The 23793-nt window shown below is 41.6% G+C and overlaps 2 protein-coding genes across 4 annotated transcripts in view; both read left to right on the top strand.

Moving 5' to 3' along the window:
- Nucleotides 1-9819, top strand: part of tapt1a (transmembrane anterior posterior transformation 1a) — a 28273-nt gene extending 18454 nt beyond the window's left edge. For both annotated transcript variants that reach the window (XM_079667639.1, XM_079667638.1), the window contains 2 exons: nt 790-971; nt 7505-9819. In XM_079667639.1, coding sequence (XP_079523765.1) covers nt 790-971; nt 7505-7833 — 511 coding nt within the window. In that variant the 3' untranslated portion in view covers nt 7834-9819. The remainder of the gene's footprint in view (nt 1-789; nt 972-7504) is intronic.
- A 4292-nt stretch (nt 9820-14111) lies between these two features.
- Nucleotides 14112-22227, top strand: LOC307032593 (prominin-1-A-like). 2 transcript variants are annotated; one of them, XR_013806315.1, is made up of 3 exons: nt 14112-14191; nt 14933-15529; nt 21707-21859. XR_013806315.1 is itself a non-coding variant. In XM_079670684.1 (3 exons), exons 2-3 carry the CDS (start codon nt 15298-15300, stop codon nt 21931-21933), a joined length of 252 nt encoding a protein of 83 aa, XP_079526810.1. In that variant the 5' UTR covers nt 14112-14191; nt 14933-15297; the 3' UTR covers nt 21934-22227. The 2 variants fall into 2 exon arrangements, 1 of the variants encoding a protein (XP_079526810.1); XM_079670684.1 differs by lacking the exon at nt 21707-21859 and adding an exon at nt 21914-22227.
- The last annotated feature ends 1566 nt before the right edge of the window (nt 22228-23793 follow it).

The raw sequence follows: 23793 nt of genomic DNA on the forward strand, positions 1-23793 counted from the left end.
AAATCTCTCATAATTCCCAGGCAACTCGAGCTCAAACTCAAGGCCCGGGGGCCAAATCAGGCCCTTGGTGGATTTAATTTCGGCCCGCAGGATAATTTCTGATTACTATTAGATCTGGCCCGCCGGTATATTTTTTAGCACACCTTCACTCCATCCTGAAGATTTCCTCAGCTCAGAGCCTGACCACAAACATTGATGAACTTGCACCCAAGATGAGATGCCAAGTATCTGAGCTAGCATCACAGAACAGCACATTGAGTTTAATGGATGTTTCCTTCTGCACTTCCTTTCTCACGTCAACAGGGCATGTTTGGTTTGTTCTTTGAGGGAAATATTTTTTTTGAAGCTGTTGTTGGCCTGTGGAAAAATGTGATCATAAGAAATGACTCTGGAAAAGCTGCAGATAGAGCCATAAGAAATGAATGCAACTGATTATTTAATGTTTAATGTTGTTTTTATAGGTAATAATTTAAGCTTTGTTAGTTCCAGGTTTAATATGTGCAATAAGTTCATTTCAATACGTTTTGCAATAAACATTGAACCAGTCCGGCCCTCGACTAGTACCCATTTCTTTTATTTTGGCCCACTGTGTATTTGAGTTTGACACGCCTGGTTTAAACATAAAAGAAAAATACATCAAATATGAATAATTATTTGTTTCTTCTCTCCACTGTTGTAGACTGTTAAAGCTCCAGAGAAGTTACTGAAGAAATGCAAATCGTTTTATTTCCTGTTCACTACTTCCCGTCAGAAGTGCCCCTCTCTAACCGGCCGTCTCTCCCTCTCCAGGCTGGTGACTCTCAAAGTGTTGAACAGCATCGTGCTGCTGGGGAAGTCCTGTGTTTACGTCAAGAGAGCCAACATGGAGGACAAACTGTTTGAGACTCCGGCCCCCCCTCCACCCTCCTCTTCCTCCACCTCCTCCAGTAAAACCCCGAGCAGAGCAGAAGCCAGCTGTCCCACTTCTCCAGGTAAAACACCAAATACTTTAATAAAACGGACCCTGTTGTTAACATCAACCTACAGTATGCAGTACCCTCAAATTAAATCACATAAACAGTCTACTACTTTTAATAATAACAATGTGAGAGGCGTCGCCTGTGGTGATGAACTTCTGCAGCTCCAATGCTAAACCTCACAAACTATCGGGGGTCTTACACTCAAGGAAAACAGTGTATGCAGTATATAAATACATCTGTAATTCTTATACTGGAGGATAATGTTCTTCTTTGATCTGGTAACTGGTAAGTTTGCCAGTTTACGTGTAGCTGCTTTTTATTAAATAACACACCAAATAGTTTCCAAATAGTCCCTAGCTGTTAACATAAGATCTGTTTTGAATCAGATTTTTTTTTTAACCAACACCCCGAAACTAAATGCTGGCCCATTAGACATGGAGATGAGATATATTTTCGACATGAAATATTCCGAGAGCTGAGGCCCGTACTACGAGTCCAGTTCAACAGACCCTGGATATGTTGGAGTTACCCGGCTTACCTAATCCAAAACAAACGCGCTCTCGCTAAGCGGCCCTACGACGCTGGTTATCAACTCGGTAACTCAAGCCAGGGTTTCTCTGTCCGGCTGAGTGCGCGTTCACACGAAAGGGGCGGGGCTAGCAACATTTGACCAATCACAAACATGGAGAAGCACACTGACAGCGCAGCGTCATACTTCCTGAATGAAAAGTAAACTATAATCTTAGGTGTGTGTGTGTGTGTGTGTGTGTGTGTGTGTGTGTGTGTGTGTGTGTGTGTGTGTGTGTGTGTGTGTGTGTGTGTGTGTGTGTGTGTGTGTGTGTGTGTGTGTGTGTGTGTGTGTGTGTGTGTGTGTGTGTGTGTGTGTGTGTGTGTGTGTGTGTGTGTGTGTGTGTGTGTGTGTGTGTGTGTGTGTGTGTGTCATGTGTTTTATTTGGAATGAGACAAAAGCCTTTAATCACACAGCATCAGCTTGAATGTTATGTTCCCAGATCAGAGGCAGCTTCCTATTTTGGAGTTATGCAAAGTGCAGAGACCTGAGAGAGCGTGTGGTGTTCAGGAATCGAGTAAATGAGACGTCCTGGGATTTAATCTTTCTGATGAATTATTTGCCGGTGCTCTCTGCCTCCCGCTGGATGTTTCCTACGTCTCTGCACTTTGACGTTCTCTCTCTGACACAACAGTAATGGCTTATAATGATCTATGAAAACAAAGCACTGTGGTTGTTTGTATATCAAAATAAGATAGAAAACAATCATGTAACATTTGACCAAACTTGCCTCGCATCAGAGAAGAATAATAACATGTTTAGGCGTTTAGCTGACACTCGTTGGAGACAGATTGGTCCGCAGGTAGGAGCTCAGTCTCTTGTGGAGCAGAAACTTCTGACCTTTCAGTCTACCTGGAAATCAGGATATAACTTGTCGGATGCAGTTTGATTGAAAAGGTTAAAACTAATTTGATTTTGTTTCCCACAGATTGACAAAACAAGCCGTCATATACCTAGTATGTAAACTAGGGATGTGCATCTCCATCACTGAGGCCGATGCGATGCGCATCTCGATACGTTGCCACGATACGATACATTAACGATACCTTTGAAACACTAGGCGATGCGATACGATACGATTCACCCCTGTTGCGATACAGTTCGATACGATTTGATTCAACATTATGCGATTCGGGGCGATACGATGCGATTCAACACGATGCAAAAATAATGATACTTCAATATGGTACGACAGAGGATTTTTGTTTTATTCCTTATATGCAGCAAATCATACATTAACAAAAAAGTGCTTTACATATTTGGTACTGCACATTCCATCATGCCGTTTCTTTTTTTACCTTTAAAAGGTCTCCAGATACAATTGTATAACACCTCACAGTTAAACAATGTAAGGATGCATTGCTCATGATTAACAATGTGCAAATAACAGCTACCATAGAGCAATGCCCATACAGCTGCCAGCCTGATGTGCTTAACACTCAGAGGCTAACACACCAGTGAGCAGAAAGCATTGGTTTCTATCTGAACAATAAAGAAAACAAATAACCTTTCACAAACAGGTATTTCATAACTGCTTACAGTAAGGAAGACATTTACATTATTATTGGCCGTCACAGGCTGCTGTAAGCTAAACACCTCTCTCTGACAGAACACCTCACTGAGTGATTTAACTCATATGTCTCACTTTCAGGTTTCTCTTTTCAGCCGCAGACCCCACGTCGCCTCTTTATGTGCGTCGCTAAGTTCCTCGTACTACTTGTGTACTTTAAAGCGGCTCGGCATCGTTAACAATTTGCGAGTGATTTTTCAAGTTGACCGTCTGTAGTAATAGTGCCGCGCACATATACCATCAGGACGTTACTGATGGGGTGCGGCTGCGGAGTGATACTGTGTGTATGCAAGTCCGCATCTAGGACGGATCTATGTATCATGGCTGTAGACCTGTTAAGTAATAAAGATACCTCATACAAAGGTCTACGGATACCTTATTACTCTCCATGACCTGCGGTCAACTATATAGCATAAATGACTATTACACCGTCTTTCTTGAACAATCCGAAGTGTTGCCAAACGTTTGATTTGTAGGTATTTTTCGCTGCGCTGTGTTTCTCTTTCTCCTCAACTTCCGTGTGTGTTGATAACTGAGACTCTCGTTCTCCGTAGTGGCGAAGCAAATATCAAAGATCGTCTCTGCTGAGCGTTGACAAGATGAGGGGATTTTATATGAATGAATCGTTTTTTTACCGATGCAAAGACGCTACGCAATCGATGCATCTCGAGTTCAACCCGGTTCAACCCAAACTGTAGCCGATGTGCACTCTTTCAACCGGTGCACTCGCATCTTGAACGTTTATGCCGGTGCACCGATGCGAATCGGTGAATCTTAACATCTCTAATGTAAACCTTATAATCATTCTCTGCAGTGTTGTTGAAAAAATGCATAATATAATTGGCCCAATAATCTTTTTTTATAATAGACAAAAAGAGTAAATTGTCACATTTAAAGCTGAACATTTTGATTTGATCATCAAAGTTTATCTCCACTTGTAATCAGTAATGTTGAATAACATTATCGAGATGTTGCCGTGACGACAGGTGACATTTCATCTAGGGCTGCTCAATTCATTGTATTTGAATCGCAATTACGATTTTGGCTTGCAACGATTATGAAAACAACATAATCGAAATAAAACGATTATTTAATTTATTTTTTATTGGTTTTTCAGTTGAATTATACTTAAAGTTCAGGGTAATCAACTTTTGAAAACATACTGTTTTTCAATAAATGGATGTTTCCAAAGTAAATGGATAATCGTTTTTAATAATCGTGATATCAATTATTGACCCAAATAATCGAGATTATGATTTTTGCCATAATCGAGCAGCCCTAATTTCATCATCTAATACCTCCAAAATATTCCCAGCAGTACTTGAGATGTTTTTGACAGAAATCATGATGTAATAATTGAAAGCATAGTTTTAGGTTTTTAGCAAGTGTTCCTTTAGTGATCAAGATGAATCCATGATTTCATTTACGGAAAGGAAATCAGTAACGATTCGCTAATCAATCGGTTTTAATGTCATTTTAAAGCAAAACGTCACCTGGTTCCAGTTTCTCAAACGTTAGGATTTGCAGCTTTTTTAAGTTAACTTAAATATTTGGGTTCTGGACTGTCGCCCCAGACATTCAAATAAATTGCGCAGGGCTTTTTCCCTTCACAATGTCTGGTATTTTATTTACCAAATGATAAAACAATCATTATGAAAGTAATGGTGAGTAGTGGTCGTAGCAGTCTTTAGAAGCATTGACGTCCTAGAAATGATTTTCTATGACAGACTTCAATAACTGATCAAACCGTAATTCCAGCGTTCAAGTATTTACATTTGAATCTCCTCACTAACATTTCTTTAGATTCTTGACTGTTAAAGCGGCCCTGTATCTCACAGACACACCCAGGTACGATCAGACACTCAGATTAGCAGGGGGCAGTATGTCGTCCGAGGGCACATCCCCCGCAGAGCCGGAGCTTTAAAGGACAGAGACCCTAACGGTGTCAGCGGTCTGTTCCTCAGAAGCAGCTGCTGCTCGGCTCAGGGCGCCACGCTCCAACAAACAGAGTTTAATAAGAACTACTTCAGCTGCTGGGACTCGAACCGGCCACCCCTCAGCACATGTTCACTGTGTAACATTACAGAGCTTCGTTCTGCAGCTTCACCTGCTGATGCTCTCATCACGTCCTCCTGCATGTCTTCAGTGGTGTACACACAAGACAAGCCATGTTTCTGTCCAGAGGGCATGATGGGTAATGAGCGGTTTCACGTCAGCCATCATAAAGCCCCATATGGTGTTTCCCTTTTATTAAAGCTCACGTAGCTTCCAGAGGAGACGCTGACCACGCTGCGCTCCTGCAGTTTGAAAACATTTCTTATATATAGTGTAATATGAAGTCTTAAGGACTTCATGTACACATGGAGAGAAAGAGAGGGGTGTGTTAAATGAATAATAACAAATAAAAAATACAAAACAGATCATTGTCATTTAATAACCCTAATGTTGAGAACCGTTACCACTAGCCAATATATATATTAGGGCTGTGCAATTTAATCGATCCTCCTATATATATCGATATTTTGTTTCCCGAGAAAGTATCGATATTTCAGCCGCGGGTATCGATACATTAACTCCCATTCAAATCCCCTGTGTTCCGCCTGGCACTCTGCTCGCTGCCCATTCCCCCCCCGTTCGCTTTGCATGAAGAGCGGTTACGTCAGCCAGCCGAGCCGCTAGTGTCGCTGTAGAGCATTTCTAGATACACAGACGCCGGTGTCTTCTTCTCGCAGTGAATGCGAAGCGGTTCAGGAGAATGGCGGCAAACATTAACCACACTGGAGAGGGTCTTCTCTACCGCCGGAGATATCGGCCCAATCCCAAACCACTCCCTCGACGGAGTGAACTCCGTCTGTAGCCACACTCGCAGCTCAACGAGGCTCCCTCCTGTCAGATGGAGGGAGTAAATACAGCAGCAAGCTTTGGGACGGCCTCCCCTCTCTCCGGCAGAAACAGGAAATGCCGTAACTGTATGTAACAACGGTTTCAAATCAGCATCTCTTAGACAAAAAGTTTAAATTAATAACTCAAATGAAACAAATTTTCTCACCACATCTTTTGAGTCATTTTGTCCAGCATTTGCAAGCTGTAGACTCTCTGTCTAATCAGAGCCATATATTGTATAATTGATGCTTTCAGTTTTCAGTTGAATTAATTCAATCCAAGTCAATGGAACACTCACAAGATGTCACCAAAATCACACTGTCCCTTTAAAATCTTTCAGAAAATGATGTAAGTGTATCGAATTATATCGAATCGTATCGTTGGCTGAATATCGTGATATATATCGTATCGTGAGCTCAATATCGTGTATCGTATCGTATCGTGAGATTAGTGTATCGTAACAGCCCTAATATATATATATATATATATATATATATATATAAGCATTTATTTGGCATCATATTTGACCAGTTTCCGTTCTTTTATCTCGGTTAAGATCCTAAATCACTTCTGAGAGATATCGATCGGGCTCCACTAATGCTCGCTAGTAAACAAAAATATTGTTTTGGCGTTCGGAAATGAATCAAAGTTAAACTCAAGCAAATGAAGACGGAGAGAGGGGAGGAAATCAACAGGCATGCATTATTATAATTACATCACCGTTGATTTATTCAGGGAGAACCAAAGTTCATTAAATAACAAAACCTGATGTTGTCTAATATTCAATTGTCTGCTTTTATTGCCTCGGTAATATTTGAAATAGTTTTAACACCATATTCAAAGAACCTCTCGTTGCAGTATCATATCTGTGGGTTCAGTTTGTCTACAGTGAGGTGTTGGAGACCTGCGGCTGCTCTCTGCAGACGGCCATGTTGATATCCAGGGTTATTCTGATTGGTTGGTTTTTCTTATGCAATTCACTGTGTGTGTGTGTGTGTGTGTGTGTGTGTGTGTGTGTGTGTGTGTGTGTGTGTGTGTGTGTGTGTGTGTGTGTGTGTGTGTGTGTGTGTGTGTGTGTGTGTGTGTGTGTGTGTGTGTGTGTGTGTGTGTGTGTGTGTGTGTGTGTGTGTGTGTGTGTGTGTGTGTGTGTGTGTGTGTGTGTGTGTGTGTGTGTGTGTGCGCACGCTGTTCCAGGCGACAGCTCATTACCCTCTGCTAGACTGTATCTTCTCTCTCAGAATGATCTGAAAGATTCCTCCTCTTTCCCTCGACGTGATTCTCCTATATTTTCCTAAAGCTTAATTCAGAGGTTCTTTATCTGTGTTGCTCAAAACCTAATCTTCATAGTATAGTTTGTCATAAAAAGGTCATGTGATCGTTAAGACAGAGCTCATTGGGGGAAGAAACACAAACCAGATGTTCTGGTGAAAATATATTGATTGACAGGATCAAATGAAATAGATGCAAACAAAGCAAGATCTGGACGACTCCAAATAACTTCCTTGTTTCCTCTCCTCCTTCCAGGTGAATCCAAGATGGAGCCGGCCCCCGTCACCCTCTGCAGCCCCCCCCCTTCTTCCTCCTGCTCTGTGACCACGCAGCCCTCCCCCAGGACTGACCTGTTTCCCCCCCAACCTGCTGACCACTCCCCCGCTGCTCCACCCCCCCGCACCCCGACTCCCACCCCTGAACCTGAACCCCCTGCACCCCCCCTCTCCAAAGAGGAGAAGGAGGAGGAGGGGGAGAGGGAGGAGGAGGAGGCAGCAGCAGCGACTGAACTGAAGCACAGGACTCCCGACAGAGACCTGCTGGAGATCGACCGCTTCACCATCTGTGGGAACCGCATCGACTGAGGAGCGGAGCGACGAACACGAAGTGCACTCAGGGAGACGAAGAGCGGAGCAGCTCAGCCCGGCCCCCGGCCAATCAGCAGAGGGAGAGAGAGAGGGAGAGAGAAAGAGAGAGAGAGAGAGAGCTATTTATCAGGATGCAGGACAGAAAGTTATTGTGAACATGAGACAATCCTGCAGCTGTGGAAGAGTCGAGAAGTTTTAGCAGAGAGACCGAGCAGCTCAGGAGGAACTGTCAGGAGTGTGAGGAGTGTGTGTGCAGGTGTGAGAAACGGTGTGTGTGTGAGAGCCGGAGAGCACTTCCTGTCTGAGCAGCACTGAGAGCAGAGAGAGAGAAACGTCTCGGATCGCTCAGCAAAACAAACTCTGACATTAAAGGAAACGCCTGAATCATTGTTCACTCGTTGAGCGCTTCAGCTGGCTCAACGAGTGTACTCCTCAGGTGTCATCATACATCAACATCAACACAATTAGAAATAACAACGTCTTTAAATCTATATATTATAACAGCCGAGCCTTTGGAGTCAGACGCTGATATCTGGATTCGGCTCAGTACTGGAAAGATACTAATGGACTTCAGCCGAAGGGTTCCCAACCTGAGGCTTGTGACCCACACAAAGCGTCATTACATCCATTAGAGAAGTAACGAGAAAAAAACTAGAAAGAAAAACAAAATGTCTGCCTTTTTTTTCACGAATAACTGCAAAAGTTCATATTTTTGCTCTCATGAAAAACGAACGAATCCTTTTTTTTATAAATGAGTCACAAAATGTACACACCACATGACGAGGGTCCACAACGTTTATTGTTTTATTATTGGGTCACAAGCCAAAACTGATCCCTGAGCAGTCACACACTGATAATAATATTATATATATTTATATCTTAATTAGCTCAGAAATCACAACCCCAGTCCCACTAAGGCCGTAATCATTTGAAGTGAGGTTTTATTCCCGACCCGTTTAGAAGAGCCCTTCCTCCACACAGCCTACAGATGACGTCACTAAAGGATCCTCATCAGTACAAAACTAACCGTTTAATTAGAAGCCGCCGACACAAGATCTGTTCTTCAAATCTCTCCGTATGTTAGACTCCAGACGATCAGAAACCGCCTCACTTGGTCAGGAATCGACGTTGTTTCTTTCAGTCTGACGAGTGTTTGCACTGATGGACCCTATTGTCTTAAATACGACGGGTCAGGCTTCTCATTTGACTCTGGAGTAATGTTCTAATGTTTACATCTCAGAAAAACACAAGGAATATTTCCAAAACAAAATGCCTTTTTTTTTTTTTTTTGCATGTGTGTTTTACATTTGATTTGCTACAACTGAAACTTTTTTGCTATTTCAAATCTATAAATACAACATGTTAAACACCAGGTGTATCTTCCAGCTTGCACTCGTCAGCCATGTTTGTAGTTAAGTGCAACATAATGTATTATTCCTAACATTAAAACAGTTTTACAATTGACATATTTAGTTTGTGTCAAAACTGACTTTTTTTTATCCGCTTTAATAAATAATGGTACATTACAGAGTGCTTGGTGCCATGCAGACTTCACGAGGTTACACTTTGCTAAACTATACAGATAAATATAACAACAAACAACATTTTAAATAATCGACGCAGAAGTTAAATGTCCTAATTAGTTTTCAGCTCTGTTAATATCACAATCCAACACAGCCACATGTTTTTGAAGTTGCTGTCAGATTTGACTTTAAACAGAAAGATTAAATATGAAGGAACACATGCTAAGAGTTCATTTGGAGAGATGTTCATGATTACCATTGTAATAAGAAGGATTGTTCTATTTTAGGAGCTGCAGTTGTGATATAATAATATTTAACTCTCCTCAGAGCTTTGTGTGTGTTTGGTCCGTTACACTGCCTGCTTTATTTCTTCTGTTGGTTCATTATTTAATTCCTACCTCGATCAATATTGTATGAAAATGCCCAATTTTGAATGAATAAAAGTTGTTTTTTACAAGTGTGTGGTTTTAACACTTTGAAGTCATATCATCAGAAGACGTTTGAGTTTGTGTTCAGACTTGTTGCTGTTTAGTCATCTTCCTGGTTTGGAGTCACGATGAGACAAACTACAGATTGGAAACCACGACTAAAGTTTAACTTCAGTCTCAGGATGTTTTACTCACTTCCCCAGCTGCAGTCTGGAGTCAGTCAGAGCCATTTGTCTGGAACCTCGACATTCAGAGTTCACAAAAAGACAAACTAAATGAATACATATGTGGAATTTGGAAATGACTATATTTGTTTTTATTAAGTGAAAACCAGCTATTTAACAACCATTGTGTCGTCTACATTACATGACATGTTACATGTTAGACACTTTTATCCAAAGAGACTTACATACTCGATACTGTGGCCAATCCCCACAGGAGCAACTTGGGGTGAAGTGTCTCAGGGACACAACGACATGCTGACTGCAGAAGGGTTTGAACTGATCCCAACACCAACCCACTGCACCACACGCCTCCATCTAGTTACTTATTTGTGTTGATGTAACTGAGGAGTAATAGCAAATTCATTAAAGAAAGTTCATTCAATAAAATAAAAGCTATTATTGAATCCATTGAAAATTGAGAGAATCTCTTTTTTAATTAAGAATTTTGTCTGAAGATCTTTTCCAGTTGCTCTTTAGGGTGAAAAAATCATAAATGATGTCAACAGACCTAGACATCTTAATTGGATAACCTCCAAAAAATCTGAAATATAAAAGAAAAAAATACATTTTGTCCAGACTTACTGCCTTATGGGCCATTTCTCAATGTCGAGTAAAGCTGCTGCAGAGCCACTATTTCAAGTATACTACGTCATCGAGTGGCGCCGAATGCTGGGCATTTAAACAGTCAATTCGGCGCCACTCGATGACGTAGTATACTTGAAATAGTGGCCGTTTCTCAATCGTGAGGATACTGGCTTGGTAGTCGCATACTTCCAAGTCACTTCCTTCAGAAACGAAGCAAGTATACTTCCAAGCCACGGCTTCGGAAAACGAAGGACAATGGAACAGGCTAACAAGTGTGCCACTCTCTCTAACGGTTTCAACATAAACTGTACCGAAAATAAATATCTCACGATGTCTATCTAATTATGAACTTGCTTTACTTTCACGGAACACATTTTTGGTGATAACAAATGCAACAAAGTAACATATTTACCAACACATGTTCTACGCCACTACATACTTACATTTAAATGTGTGCTGCGTCGGTTCAGCCATTCTCCGCAAGGGTTTTTGAAATTGGTCCGTGCGCAAAAAGCATTGTGGGGATTTGAAGGACGCGAAGTCTACCCATGTGCAGCCTCGAAATTAGCCCCAAACCAAGGACGTGGCCTCGGTGGGATTCCAAGTATGCTGGAGATTGGAACAGTCCTTCGGCGGCACTCGAGGACGTAGTATCCTTGAAATATTGGCTTGGAAGCCAGTTTCCTCGCGATTGAGAAACGTCCAGTGGCTCTGCTGCAGCTTTACTCAACATTGAGAAACGGCCATGGACTAGACACGCTCAATTAAAACATTTTATGACATTACTTGTTTTATATTTTGGCTTTCTATAAATAATCCTTGACTCTTTTCACGTGTGATGTTGTGAAAACCTCAGATGAAACTAGTAAGTGGACATTGAGTCAAACTAAAGAACTACATATTTCCTGATTCAGAAAGTGCACCAAATGCAGGATTACAGCTCATGGCTTGGATAACAGAGGACAAAAAGAGCAGCTATAAACGTATATATTTTATTACTTGCAGTCAGTGGGGTTTACTCCATGGACGAGCTCACCTGCCCCGAGGCGGAGACGCTCAGCTGAGCAGTTTCAGGTCAGGGAGAGTAAATCTGCAGCAGACTTCTTCAGTGTGATAATCTCCTTAACACCCGCTGAACACTGAGAGCAGCTTCAGCGTACAGGAAGTACTGCAGGAGGAGTAGTAATGCTTGGAGAGGGTCCAGCGTGACAGACAGATGTTGAGGATGAGCTCAGAAAGATCTCACTTCATTGTGATGATGCAGAGGAAGATACATTTCAGCAGGAACTAATCAAGAGAATAAATCATTCTCTTAAATGCAGATTGCTTTGAAACATAATGAGGAGAGAGAGCATTGGCAATTTCCGGAGTTCACAGTGGAATAGTGTTTATAGTGTTGTTTGCAATAAGTACCAATAAGGTTCTTATCGCCTCCACTAAAACACGGAAGAAGAAAACGAGACATGGTGAAGAAGTAATAATTAGACCTACTAAAACGAGGTTATTAAAACAGTACAGTAAAAACTTCATATGTTTTGTAGAATATCTTTTCAGTTTACACTACTTACTTCTCCCCAAAACGATATCAGTGCAGAATCCAGTAATTACTGTTGAGTTTTCCAATTCAGAGATCTCCAACACTCTGCAACTCACAGCAGAACAATCTGATTTACTGCTGTATGTGTTGGAGTAGTTAACAGATTCTTGTTGTACTTACTTCTTTGTATGTTAATACTTATATATTGTATATAATAGTTATATGTGGGTTGCTTTTTTACAACTTCATTCCACTTAATGTGTTATTGTGTTCACCATTATACACCAAAGCAAATCCACTGTGTGTAAACCTAGTTGGCAATACAGCTGTTTCTGACTTAAATAGCATTACAGGTAAGAGGAAAATGTTATTATGTATTATATTTTGGGGTGAACTGTCCCTTTTAAAGTGTCATGTATTCCTCAAAATGTCCAATAGTTACTCCTTTGTTCTTCACACTTCTGTTTTACTGGTACCTGATATACTGTTAATAGCAGGATGTAAAAAGCACATTATTACCCCCTCAGTTTAGGTAGCACATGAACCATCTGCCCCTCTAATGAGTGTGTGTGTGTGTGTGTGTGTGTGTGTGTGTGTGTGTGTGTGTGTGTGTGTGTGTGTGTGTGTGTGTGTGTGTGTGTGTGTGTGTGTGTGTGTGTGTGTGTGTGTGTGTGTGTGTGTGTGGGTGGGTGGGTATGTGTGGCCTAGTATTACTATACTTGTGGGGACCTAAATCGGTTTACACAGTCACGTGTGGGGACTTGCCTCCCTTATGGGGACAAATTTGAGGTCCCCATGAGGGAATCATTAATTTTAGGGTGAAGACTTGGTTAGGTTTAGGATTAGGGTTAGGGTAAGGGTTAGGTTAAGTCTACGGGTTAGGGGTAGGCATGTGTTGGTTATGGTTAAGGTTAGGATAAGTCTCCAGGAAATGCATGTAAGTCAATGTAATGTCCCCTGAAGTGATGTATACATGGTACCATGTATATATCACTTCAGGGGACATTACACACACACACACACACACACACACACACACACACACACACACACACACACACACACACACACACACACACACACACACACACACACACACAGTGAATAAAGGTGCTCACAATCGCTGATCAAAGGTTTACAGACAGGGGCCCCTTGTCTCCAGGATTCGGGGCCCCGCGCTCTGCAGAGGACAGTGATGTTATTGTGCAGAGAGACAGAAGCAGAGCCCACCTGACCATGGCTCGACCAATCACAGCTGCTCCTTAGGTGTCCTCTGTCCGGGGAGGTCGAGGGTCCTGAATACAGACCACCTGTTGATGGGAGAGGAGAGGGGTAGTGTGTTTTTGGGACCACTGCACAGTTTTGTAAAGAAACTATGAAGCAGAGTAAGAAGTAAATTAATTGGAGAACTTACAAGATGGTCAAGCAGTGATGGAACGTAACTGAAAACATTTAATCAAGAACTGTATTTGAGTACAGTTTTGGGAATATAACCATTTTAGTCTTCTTCTTCATTAGATATGAAGTATGAAATATGATTCACTTTATTTAATGTAACTCTTCAGATTTGCGTTTTATATATTATCAAACTAAAAGTGATTTTTCTACTCTTAAAGTACAGAAAATAAAGTACTTATTCTGCACAAAGGCCTATTTTCAGAAGAATATATAAATATATATATATATATATAACATTGTGATTATTAATTATTTAGTTGCCTTAATGTGCTAAAATAATACATGGTAAGTAACACGATGCAGTATTTCATTTTTAAATATAATTTATTTTCAAAGTAATAGTTTTCTGTCACATCTTAGTGTTCTGTCTTGTCATGATTTTATGTTGAAATTCTGTTCTCCCTGTGTCTTGTCTTCCTTCCTGTGTTTTCCCTCCTGTGTCTGATTGTCTGATTGTGTTCACCTGTTGCCCTTGTGTTTCTGCCTCCCCTGCCCAGCTGTGTCTTGTCCAGTGATTACCCCTCTTTGTGTTTAGTCTTGTCTTCCCCTGTGTTCCTTGTCGGTTCATTTTCTTTCCTGTCTCCCTCCATGCTGCTCACGGTCAGTTTTTGCTTTGTTGCTACCATGTGCTATCTGTTTGTTTCATGCCATGATTTGTTCATCAGCTTTTTTTTTCTTTTTTAAATAAAGCTCGCTTTTTGTTCCTGGACCTTTTGGCCTTTTTGTATTATGCTTTTGGGTCCTACCTTTTTCCACGAATCATAACAGTAATTTAAGTTATCAAATGAATAGCGCAGTAAAAATGTAATATCTGCCTCTGGATTATAGTCGTAATAAAAAGGTAGCAGGATTAGAAGTACTGGAAAACTGTATTTATTTGTTTATTCTACACATCGCAGTTATTTTAAAACAAAACATATACACTACTGCTTTTTTTTGTTTTTTTTATAGCACATGGTTGAGAGGAGCAGGGAGAATAACATCTTATTTTATCTGCCCCTTCTTAAAAACAATTTAAAAAAAATGAAATAACCATAAAAAAGCAATATTATTTCAGTCACAGTTACTTACAAATGCTGAAACATAAAACCAGAACACAATCAAAAGTCAACTTCATACTGTCTCATTACGCTTTCTTTATACATTTTCTTAAACATAACAGTTTCTTACAGCCCTTTAAATAATTCGGCAAAAGAATTCCACTTTATTTAGCAAAAGTAGGCTACTTGAGTAAATACTTGTTACTATCAACCAATGTCCACCATTATTTTTTCAAACATATAAGAGTATATCAACATGTTATCAGATATAAGCACATCCTCCGCCCTCTATCACCGGCAGGAGGAGCCCCCCTCCCCGGACCCTCCCTCCTCCACCCCGGTGTAAAGTGACGGAGGCGCGCTCCCGTGACGCAGCGCAGCCCCGTGCGCACCGAGGCTGGAGTGGAAGAGGCGCGCTCATCTCGGGAGGACCTACAGCAGAGCACCGGAGACGGGAGGAGATCACCCGGTTAGTCCGACCGCCAGGAGCCTCAGCCGGGGAAACGATGCTCAGAAGGAGCCTCTCCGCCGGCAGCAGGACTTAGAAAGCTGCGGGAGATCCACCCGGACACTTTTCAGCCTCCTCTTCCTCTTCCTCTCCGATAAGGAAGATCTCTCTCTCTTCAGTTTAACCCCAGTTTACAGGTCCGGTTTGACCCCAGCACGATGTGGAGTACCGGGGTCTTGCTGCTCCTCCTGGCCGTGTTTCTAGCCTCCGGAGAACTCCAGCTGGAGACCGAGCCGCGGAGACTCCCTCCTCCGGGAAAGTTGGATTTCGGTTATGTTCCTGCAGGAGTTTACGAGACTCTGGCCCATTACGAACCGGGACCGATAGGGATCCTGTTCCACCTGGTGCAGGCGTTCCTGTATGTGGTGCAGCCCAATGAGTTCCCTGAAGGTAAGAAGCATCCTCACTCAGTCAGAGAAACGGAGGGATACATCCAGGCTGGGATGCGATGGATGCTCACTTTTGGGAACATTATCAGAATCAGAATACCTTTTAATCGTCCCACAGAGGGGAAAGGTAGCCTACATGGTTACAGCTAAAGTAAAAAGCCATAAAAAGCAGAATATTATTTAAGAGGTATTAAATAGTAACTATAGAAATGGCACAATTACTTACAATGTGCAAAATACACATCCAGGTTGACAACAAAAAGTACCAGTAACACAGTATTTGTTGTTAAATTAGTGTATCATGTATAAGGTGTGAAAGCAGGTGATAGTAAAACTCTAAGTATTGCAGTTATTTACGGATTATGTACAATTGTTGACATGTCTAGTAGCCTATACATCGGTCTAATTGAATTAGGCCTACATTTGATTATAATACAAAATACATAATATTATCTTTATCTGCATGTGGGATTTACCAAAAACATTTTCCGGAGAGTGGAGCATGTTGCTTTTTTTCGGGAATTTTAAGACCCAAGGATGCTCAAATCTATATTTGTACTACCAAGTTGTCACTTTCCACAGCACCAAACCTGGAAGATGTTTGAAATGAGTTCTCATAAATGGGTCTATTTCTTACGGACGGTATCTGGCTTGTCCTCTGTGTGTAAATGTGTCCTCTCGCGGACTCCACTTGTGCGTCACGTCCCTGCAGCGCGCGTTTTGATTTGCGCGCAGATCTGACAGCGCGCGTTGAGGTGGTGTTTGTGCTCGCGGCGCACTTTATGTCAGGATAATTACAATTAATGAAGCTCTCACTGACAGCGTGACGTGTCACTTTTTACAAGCACATTTTTTTGCCCGGATGGCGAATGTTTGTCCCAGACACCCAGTGGATCCTCATTTAATACAATTAGAGGTGTGTGTGTGTGTGAATTGCTGGATGCTGAAAAGATGCCCTCTATGCGTCACTGTCTGTGTCCAGATAGGTCGGAACATTTAGCAGATTAGCAGCTCTCTGAGTCACCTTGTTAATTGGGTAATCCCATAAACCCCTGCGCCATATGTTGCTTGCCTTTTAGTTTCCAGTTTGTCACCAGTGGTCTAATCCCAATGGCAGACCACTGCCCCGCAGAGGGATCTCCATCATAAACCTACCAACTGATGCACAGTGGAGTCATGTGGAAACAGTTGGTTCGAATACATTACTTCAAAACCATTTGCATGTCTGTAGTTTTGTCGTTCATTAGATAAGACTGGGGGCGTTCATTATGATGTTTGGGTTCATCAGACTCTAACGTAAGGCCATCTGCTTATTTACAGCAGCCGTGCATGCATGGATACGAGCAGGATAAACAGAGATGCGTCAGGTCGTGTCTCTGGGACTTGCAGTGTTGGTCATTACATTACAGCACATTTAGCAGATGCTCTTGTCTAAAGCAACCTTCAATGGGTGCATTCAACCATGACGGAAGAAACTCTAAATAGCAAGATGCTGCAGGTACTTCGCTTTCATAAGTGCTACTGAATTTGCTTTAAGTAAACCAAGCCTTAGGTGCTACATTCAGAGGTGTTCAGTGGAAACAGGTGAAGATTTTCAGCAGCAGTCCTGATATCTGGTTCCCAACAGGTTTGTTTTTGATGAGGGGAATCTGTGTCCCTCCCACAGTGTGATTTCTATAACTACATGTTACAGAAAGCCCCCCTAACTTGGTAGTTATATTCAAATCTATGAGACAAGTGGAGGAAAGGATCTGCATGTGTTTCTGCTCCAGTGGTCTGTGACTGGAGGAGGTGCAGATGTCACAGCTGTGTGGGTGGATGTGTGGGGGTCTCCAGTTCAGCCTGTGGTGAACCATCAGCCTCTTACAGAAGACATTTGAAGAATGATTCACTGAATCCTTGAGGAAAAAACTGCAAAAATGGTTCTTGTTAACAAGTGTTGTCCATCAAGGAGACACTTCATCAAAACATGGCAACATCGTCACTTTCTAAAGTATAGTGACAGACAAACAATGGCACTGCAGACAGGTTCTCTTTTTTGTGCAGACATGTACTAACAGTTCTTCTCACAATGACAGCTGGAATACTGTGATATAAAGACTACAAATCGTCTTTACAATGATCTTTTACCTTATAAAGTGCCAGAAAACAGTGGAAAATGCACTCAAAACATTACAGAGTCCAAGGTGACATCTCGAATTGGACATTACGCTTCGTAGCTGTTTCCCGCCAGAGCACTTACTCTTTTCCTTTAGAAAAACTATCCCGACTCAACTGACTTAAAAAGCTCCAGTAAATTGACTTTTAGTTTACTTTGTCAAGCTGCTGTCAAGGTCAAGAATGAACTTTAATTCAGCACCCTGCAGTAAGGCAGACAGGAAGATCAAAATGAACTTTCTTCAAACGGTTGCATCGCTCTACTGTTAATAATAAAGGGCTTAGATTTAAGAGTTACTAATATAAATAGAATAAATCGTGACAAAATGTTGTAACATTTGCTACGGACAAAATCATAAAAGATTCAGAGTTTGCAAGTCAAAAGATCCTTGAGCTGAGTAAATTCAATATTAAAGGTTAAAGGTGGGTAGGTAAGAATGGAGAGACCAGTTAGAGTGCGCTAGAATTTGAAACTACGCAGCCGAAAAAAAATCTGCCCCTTCCTTCAGACTTCCTTACAGAGCCCCTCCTCCAACACACACGAACGCGCACATGACCAATGAGGGCACGAGATAAGTTTGTGCACAGATGGAAGGCTGACAGGCAGGTAGGCCATCCAGTTACTTTAGCCGGGCCGGCTCAGATGATTGGTCGTGCTTTTTACAGCGCCACGGCTTCCACAGATGATATTTTTTTATGTATTTATTGTCAAAGCATTTAATGTATTCATTGCTATCAGGATGTTAAGAGCATTCCATGGAATATAACAAAGTGTTTCTGAAGTGAATTACCTACCACACCTTTTGAGAAACCATCTCGAGATACACTTTTTGTTATATTCCATGGAATGCTCTTTTAACATCCCGATAGCAATGAATATATTAAATGCAGACTTCAGTGGAAGTGGCAGATTTTTTCCGGTTGTGTATTTTCAAATCCTAGCGCGCTCCAGCTCGCTTCTCCAATATTACCTACCCCACCTTCAACATGTAATGTGGTAGGAAGCTTTAGAATACGAAAACGGGAAACAACTAGTGCTTGGGTATTGTTTCGTAAAAAAAAAACATCCGAGTCCACAGTTTTTAAAGTTTTGGAGCACCAAAATTAAATTAAGCTCAGAGTTCAGTAACAGCGTATTAAAATATCTCAGAACTACCTAGGGCTGCTTGATTATGGCAAAATTCATAATCTCGATTATTTGGGTCAATAATTGATATCACGATTATTAAAAACGATTATCCATTTGCTTTGAAAACATCAATTTATTGAAAAAAAAAATGTTAAACAGTATGTTTTTAACAGTTGATTACCCTGAACTTTAAGTATAATTCAACTGAAAAACACAATTAAAAACAATTAAAATATTTGTTTTATTTCGATTATGTTTTCATAATCGTTGCAAGCCAAAATCGTAATTGCGATTACAATACGATTAATTAAGCACCCCTAGAACTACCTGTCTGAAACACTCAGCCTGATTTTCTTGGTCTTACCCCAGAAACGACTCAGCTGTAATTAGCGACACCCCTTCCTCATGTCTTGGCTGACATGTACATTGTGAAGTTATCATCTGGTGAGTGTTTGATGCAGTGACTGACTGACACGTTCTTTCTCTGCATCAAAGTGCCCCCCCCCCCCCCACTCGTAGGAGGTCTTATTAGAAAAGAAGCAACTCTCGTCTGTTAGCGACACCCACACGAGGCGAATGAGCGGTGACACATTCTCGTTTACAGTTTCCAACTGCTTTTTGTACCGCAGTGTGGAAGCGTCACCTCCCCCCCCCCCCCCCCCCTCCTCCTCCTCAGTCACCCACACTCCCAAACACACAAAAGCTTATGTCTATAACTAATATAAACAGTCTATGGTAAATACACGGGATCATAATCCCTTTCAGACATGATTCACATGACTCTGCTGGTTTTCAACAGGATGTTTAAGTGACATTCTTTGCATGGGTGGCCTCTACGTGAATATTAATTACTTTATTTGTGAATGATCAGACATTTAACGAAAGAGCCTCAATGCTAGAGTGGAGGGCTGCAACCAACGGTAGATTTCGTCTTCGATTTATATGCCTTTTAATTTCTCGATTAATCATTTGGTCAATAAAATGGCAAAAGAAAATGACAAAATCAAAGGTGATGAGACTTTAAATGTCTCTCAGGCATGATCGGCTCAGCAATAATTAATGACCATCCTTATTTTCTGCCAGTGAATCTCTTAGGTATAAACTTCTGCGGCCGTCAATTATAAATTCCGAGAAAGGATTGAAATATGTTTTAGTCTGGACTCTCCTTTTAGATCCTATCAGTATGCCAGAGTAATGCTGGAGATGCTAGTTTGAGGTTACTCTAACTTTGGTTACATAAGGTACAGTTGTTTGCCCTAGTTGAATCACACTGAAGGGAGGAAAGGTTTTTTTAAAGACTGAAAGAAACTGTTAATAATGTTCTTATTAGTCTTGTGTAAGTCTTCAGATGTATTCCAATCTTAACACCATAGGCGGAGTTTGACATTTGATCTTGGGGGGGCAAACCTTTTTTACTGACGTCAGTACAAAGTCCCAACTATTGCGTGGGGTGCTACGGATACAGAAGCAATAAAGCCAGCGCTCAGCGCACTGAGTGACTTTCCCACATACGAACACAACTCGTCCCGTCATGCCCGCCGTACACACACGCTCATATGGAAGGGGCGGTCTCTCCCCCCAACAACAGTGCATTACATAACGTATCATAACTGTGCACATCTTATACTTATTTGAAAACTACCATATCCCTTGGTTACTTGAACACGCTACAATATTATTAACCAGTGTCCTACCTTATTCAAATATTGATATACGAAATATTTGTATTGGAACAGTTTTAGACGTAGTAATGCTGTAACATAGGTCAGCCACTAGGGGAGCCTGTGCTTAATACGCATACTAAAACATTTCACATCGTCAGCGGGAATTTAGTTATGGATTCCGAACAGTTTGATTTACAGGAAGTGAGTTGACTGTGTTGCAGAGATTTGTACACTTGAATAGGGACACACACACACATCTGTAATCTTTAGCTACAAAGATTTTTATTTCTTCATCCTCTACTCTCCACACACTAGTTATAATAAAAGAGATGCAGCGATTTATCAGCCAACGCTTTAAACAAATCGGTTGTCATCTCATTGGCCATTAAGTGGGAATGATTTGAATATTATTATATATGTTTTTTCTGCTAATCAAATAACAACAATGTGTCAGAGGATGGTTTTACATCATGCATGCAGCAGTAAAGACAGTAACACACACACACATACACACATACACACATACACACATACACACACAAACGTGTTAATTTGATAGATGTCAGCCCTCTCTTGGGAATAGAGGTGCATGAAGCTCCTTCTGCAGTTAGGAAAGTATCATTCTGTGCCTGTGGGAGAGCGGCTGAAGCCAGCAGCCGTCACACAGCAGATCCCTGTTGGATACGTTTTCTCATTAGTGTCTGTATTCCCTCCGCTGGAGAAGCCACACCGACAGATAACAGAGGCCCGGTGAAAGGCTGGCATCCATTCAACACGAGCAACAGTTGCCAGGGAAACCCATCGGCAGTTTTCATGGCCGCTGTTTTTGTTTCCACCTTAAGAGCGCCTCGCTGCACCAGAGATCGAGGTTAAAACAGCTGCAGAGTTTAACATCTCAGGCCATGTTTGTGCTTCAACTTTCATCAAAGATAGTGCTTTTTCTCCACAGCACAGAGGCATAAAGGGACTGTGGGGTTCAGTGAAGGACACATAAACACGAGAGAAACTTGAGGAGGAAAACTTCAAAAGATTTCTAACCAAGGACAAAGCAGAGATCGAAGCAAAGATTTAACTGGAATTATAAAGTAGACATTCTGGTTTAATGTCTTTTATGTACAGAGGAAGAAGTGTCTACAAAGAGTGAGCCTTTCTAAGGATACATGCTGATAAATCTCTACAGTCAAGGTCAAACTTTTGAATATTTAGTCAGTTGTCTCTCTCTTTCTAGATGGTTGTGTACCAGCATAATGTTTGCTGAGATTTAACATGAAGCAAACCCTGAAGTTCGTTAATCTACACACAAAATAACATGTAAGATTAAAGTTTAAATGCAGGTTACTTTGGAGAAACATCCAGATAAAGCCACATTATCCAACTGAAGAGCCCAACCCAGTGTTGACACATCCCTAACAATGACAGTATTCCATATCCCCAGGACCGCCTTCTTCCATCTAAAAAAACATTGCCCGCCTCCGCACCTCACTCTCCTTCCCGGCTGCTGAAACCCTCAGCCACACATTCATCACTTCAAGACTGGACTGCTTCAACAGCATCCTGTTTGGCTCATCATCCAAAATTCTGAATAAACTGCCATATATATCCAGAACTGCGCTGCCCGCCTCCTCACCCACACCCCCTCCAGAGACCACATCGTCCCCGTCCTTCAAAACCTGCACTGGCTCCCTGTCTGTCAACGAATACACTTCAAAATCCTTCTGCTAATACACAAAGTTCTCAATAACCAGTCCCCCCCCCCCCCCCTACCTCGCCGACCTGATCCACCACTACACCCCCCCCCCCCCTCCCTCTTCCTCACCGACCTGATCCACCACCACACCCCTTCCCGCGGCCTTCGTTCATCAGAAGCCAACCTCCTTTCTATCCCCACACGAACCAAGCTCCGAACCTGGGGGGACAGAGCCTCCCCCATCGCTGCCCCCACCCTCTGGGGGGATAGAGCCTCCCCCATCGCTGCCCCCACCCTCTGGGGGGATAGAGCCTTCTTCATCGCTGCCCCCACCCTCTGGGGGGATAAAGCCTACTTCATCGCTGCCCCCACCCTCTGGAACTCCCTTCCACACAACACATCAGAGACTGCACCGACACCCCCACTTTCAAAACACTGACCAAAACACACCTCTTAAGACTGGCTTTTAATTTGTGAATTATGTTGTGTTGCTTTTTGAATATTTTTGTTATTCTATTTTGTCTCATTTTATCACCACTGTAAAGCGTCTTTGAGCACCTGAAAAAGCGCTTTGAAATTAAATGCGTTATTATTTTTATTATTATTATTATTATTATTATTATTATTATTATTTAGCAGCATTAGCTCCAAAAGTCGCTTAATCTAGCAAGAAAGAGGAGAACGGTTACGCTCATCTCGCGCTGAAGACCAGAGCAGGTGAAGAAAGCCACTTGGAAAATGACCCATTCGCTTAGAGGACATTTGCAAATAAGTTGTGTTGTATTATTAAAGCCGCAGTGTCTTAAACACAAAACAGTCATGGGCTCCTCAATGGAAAACGTGTTGATAATGAGTTTGACATTTCAATGTGCTAAAGATGAAGGAACTGTCCCTAACAACACGACTGTTAAATAACCAAAGCTGGAGCCCCAGAGCTTAAATTGAAGACATTTAAATACATTGTAATGTTAGATAATCAATGAATAGTGATCAGCATGAGCAACATAGTAGTCTCATACTATCTTACTACTTTGGATTATAAAAATATTTATACATTTCTGTTCACAAAGAGAGCTGAAGCAGTGTTTCCATTGGCCATCTTCTATCCATTGAGTCAAAAAAAAAGAAAAGGGGAACTCTGACTTTAGACACCTTAAAATCAAAGTTAAAACATGCTGGAAATAATCCATAGTTTGAGTTTTAAATAAAAGTGACATAATGCTTAAGAACTCAATTGAATACGGCCTCAAAGTAAAACCCCAGAACGGCTCATTCTACCTAAAACGTGGCAGTATTAAAAAAATCCAGAACTCTTCCACTAATTATTGTTTACACTCGCATGCTGCAGTTCTCCAATTTGGAAGACGATACCATAATTCTGCTTATAATCTATTCCGAAAGCCCATTAACATCATTATAGCCCGTTAAACTAAACAAGAGCCACATTACAAGCATGGCAAATCACTGTTAGTGGATTAGACTGCACACGGTGCCTTTTAGCATTTTACAGCTGGAAGTGGAAATGTCAAGAACTAATTGTGGAGACAAATTACAATCCAATGAATCTGTGTGTGCAACGTGGTGCTCTTAATTCATACGAAAAATACTGAGTTTACCGGCTATGAATA

This window comes from Notothenia rossii (assembly GCF_949606895.1).
Source record: "Notothenia rossii genome assembly, chromosome: 3".
Lineage (NCBI taxonomy): Eukaryota > Metazoa > Chordata > Actinopteri > Perciformes > Nototheniidae > Notothenia > Notothenia rossii.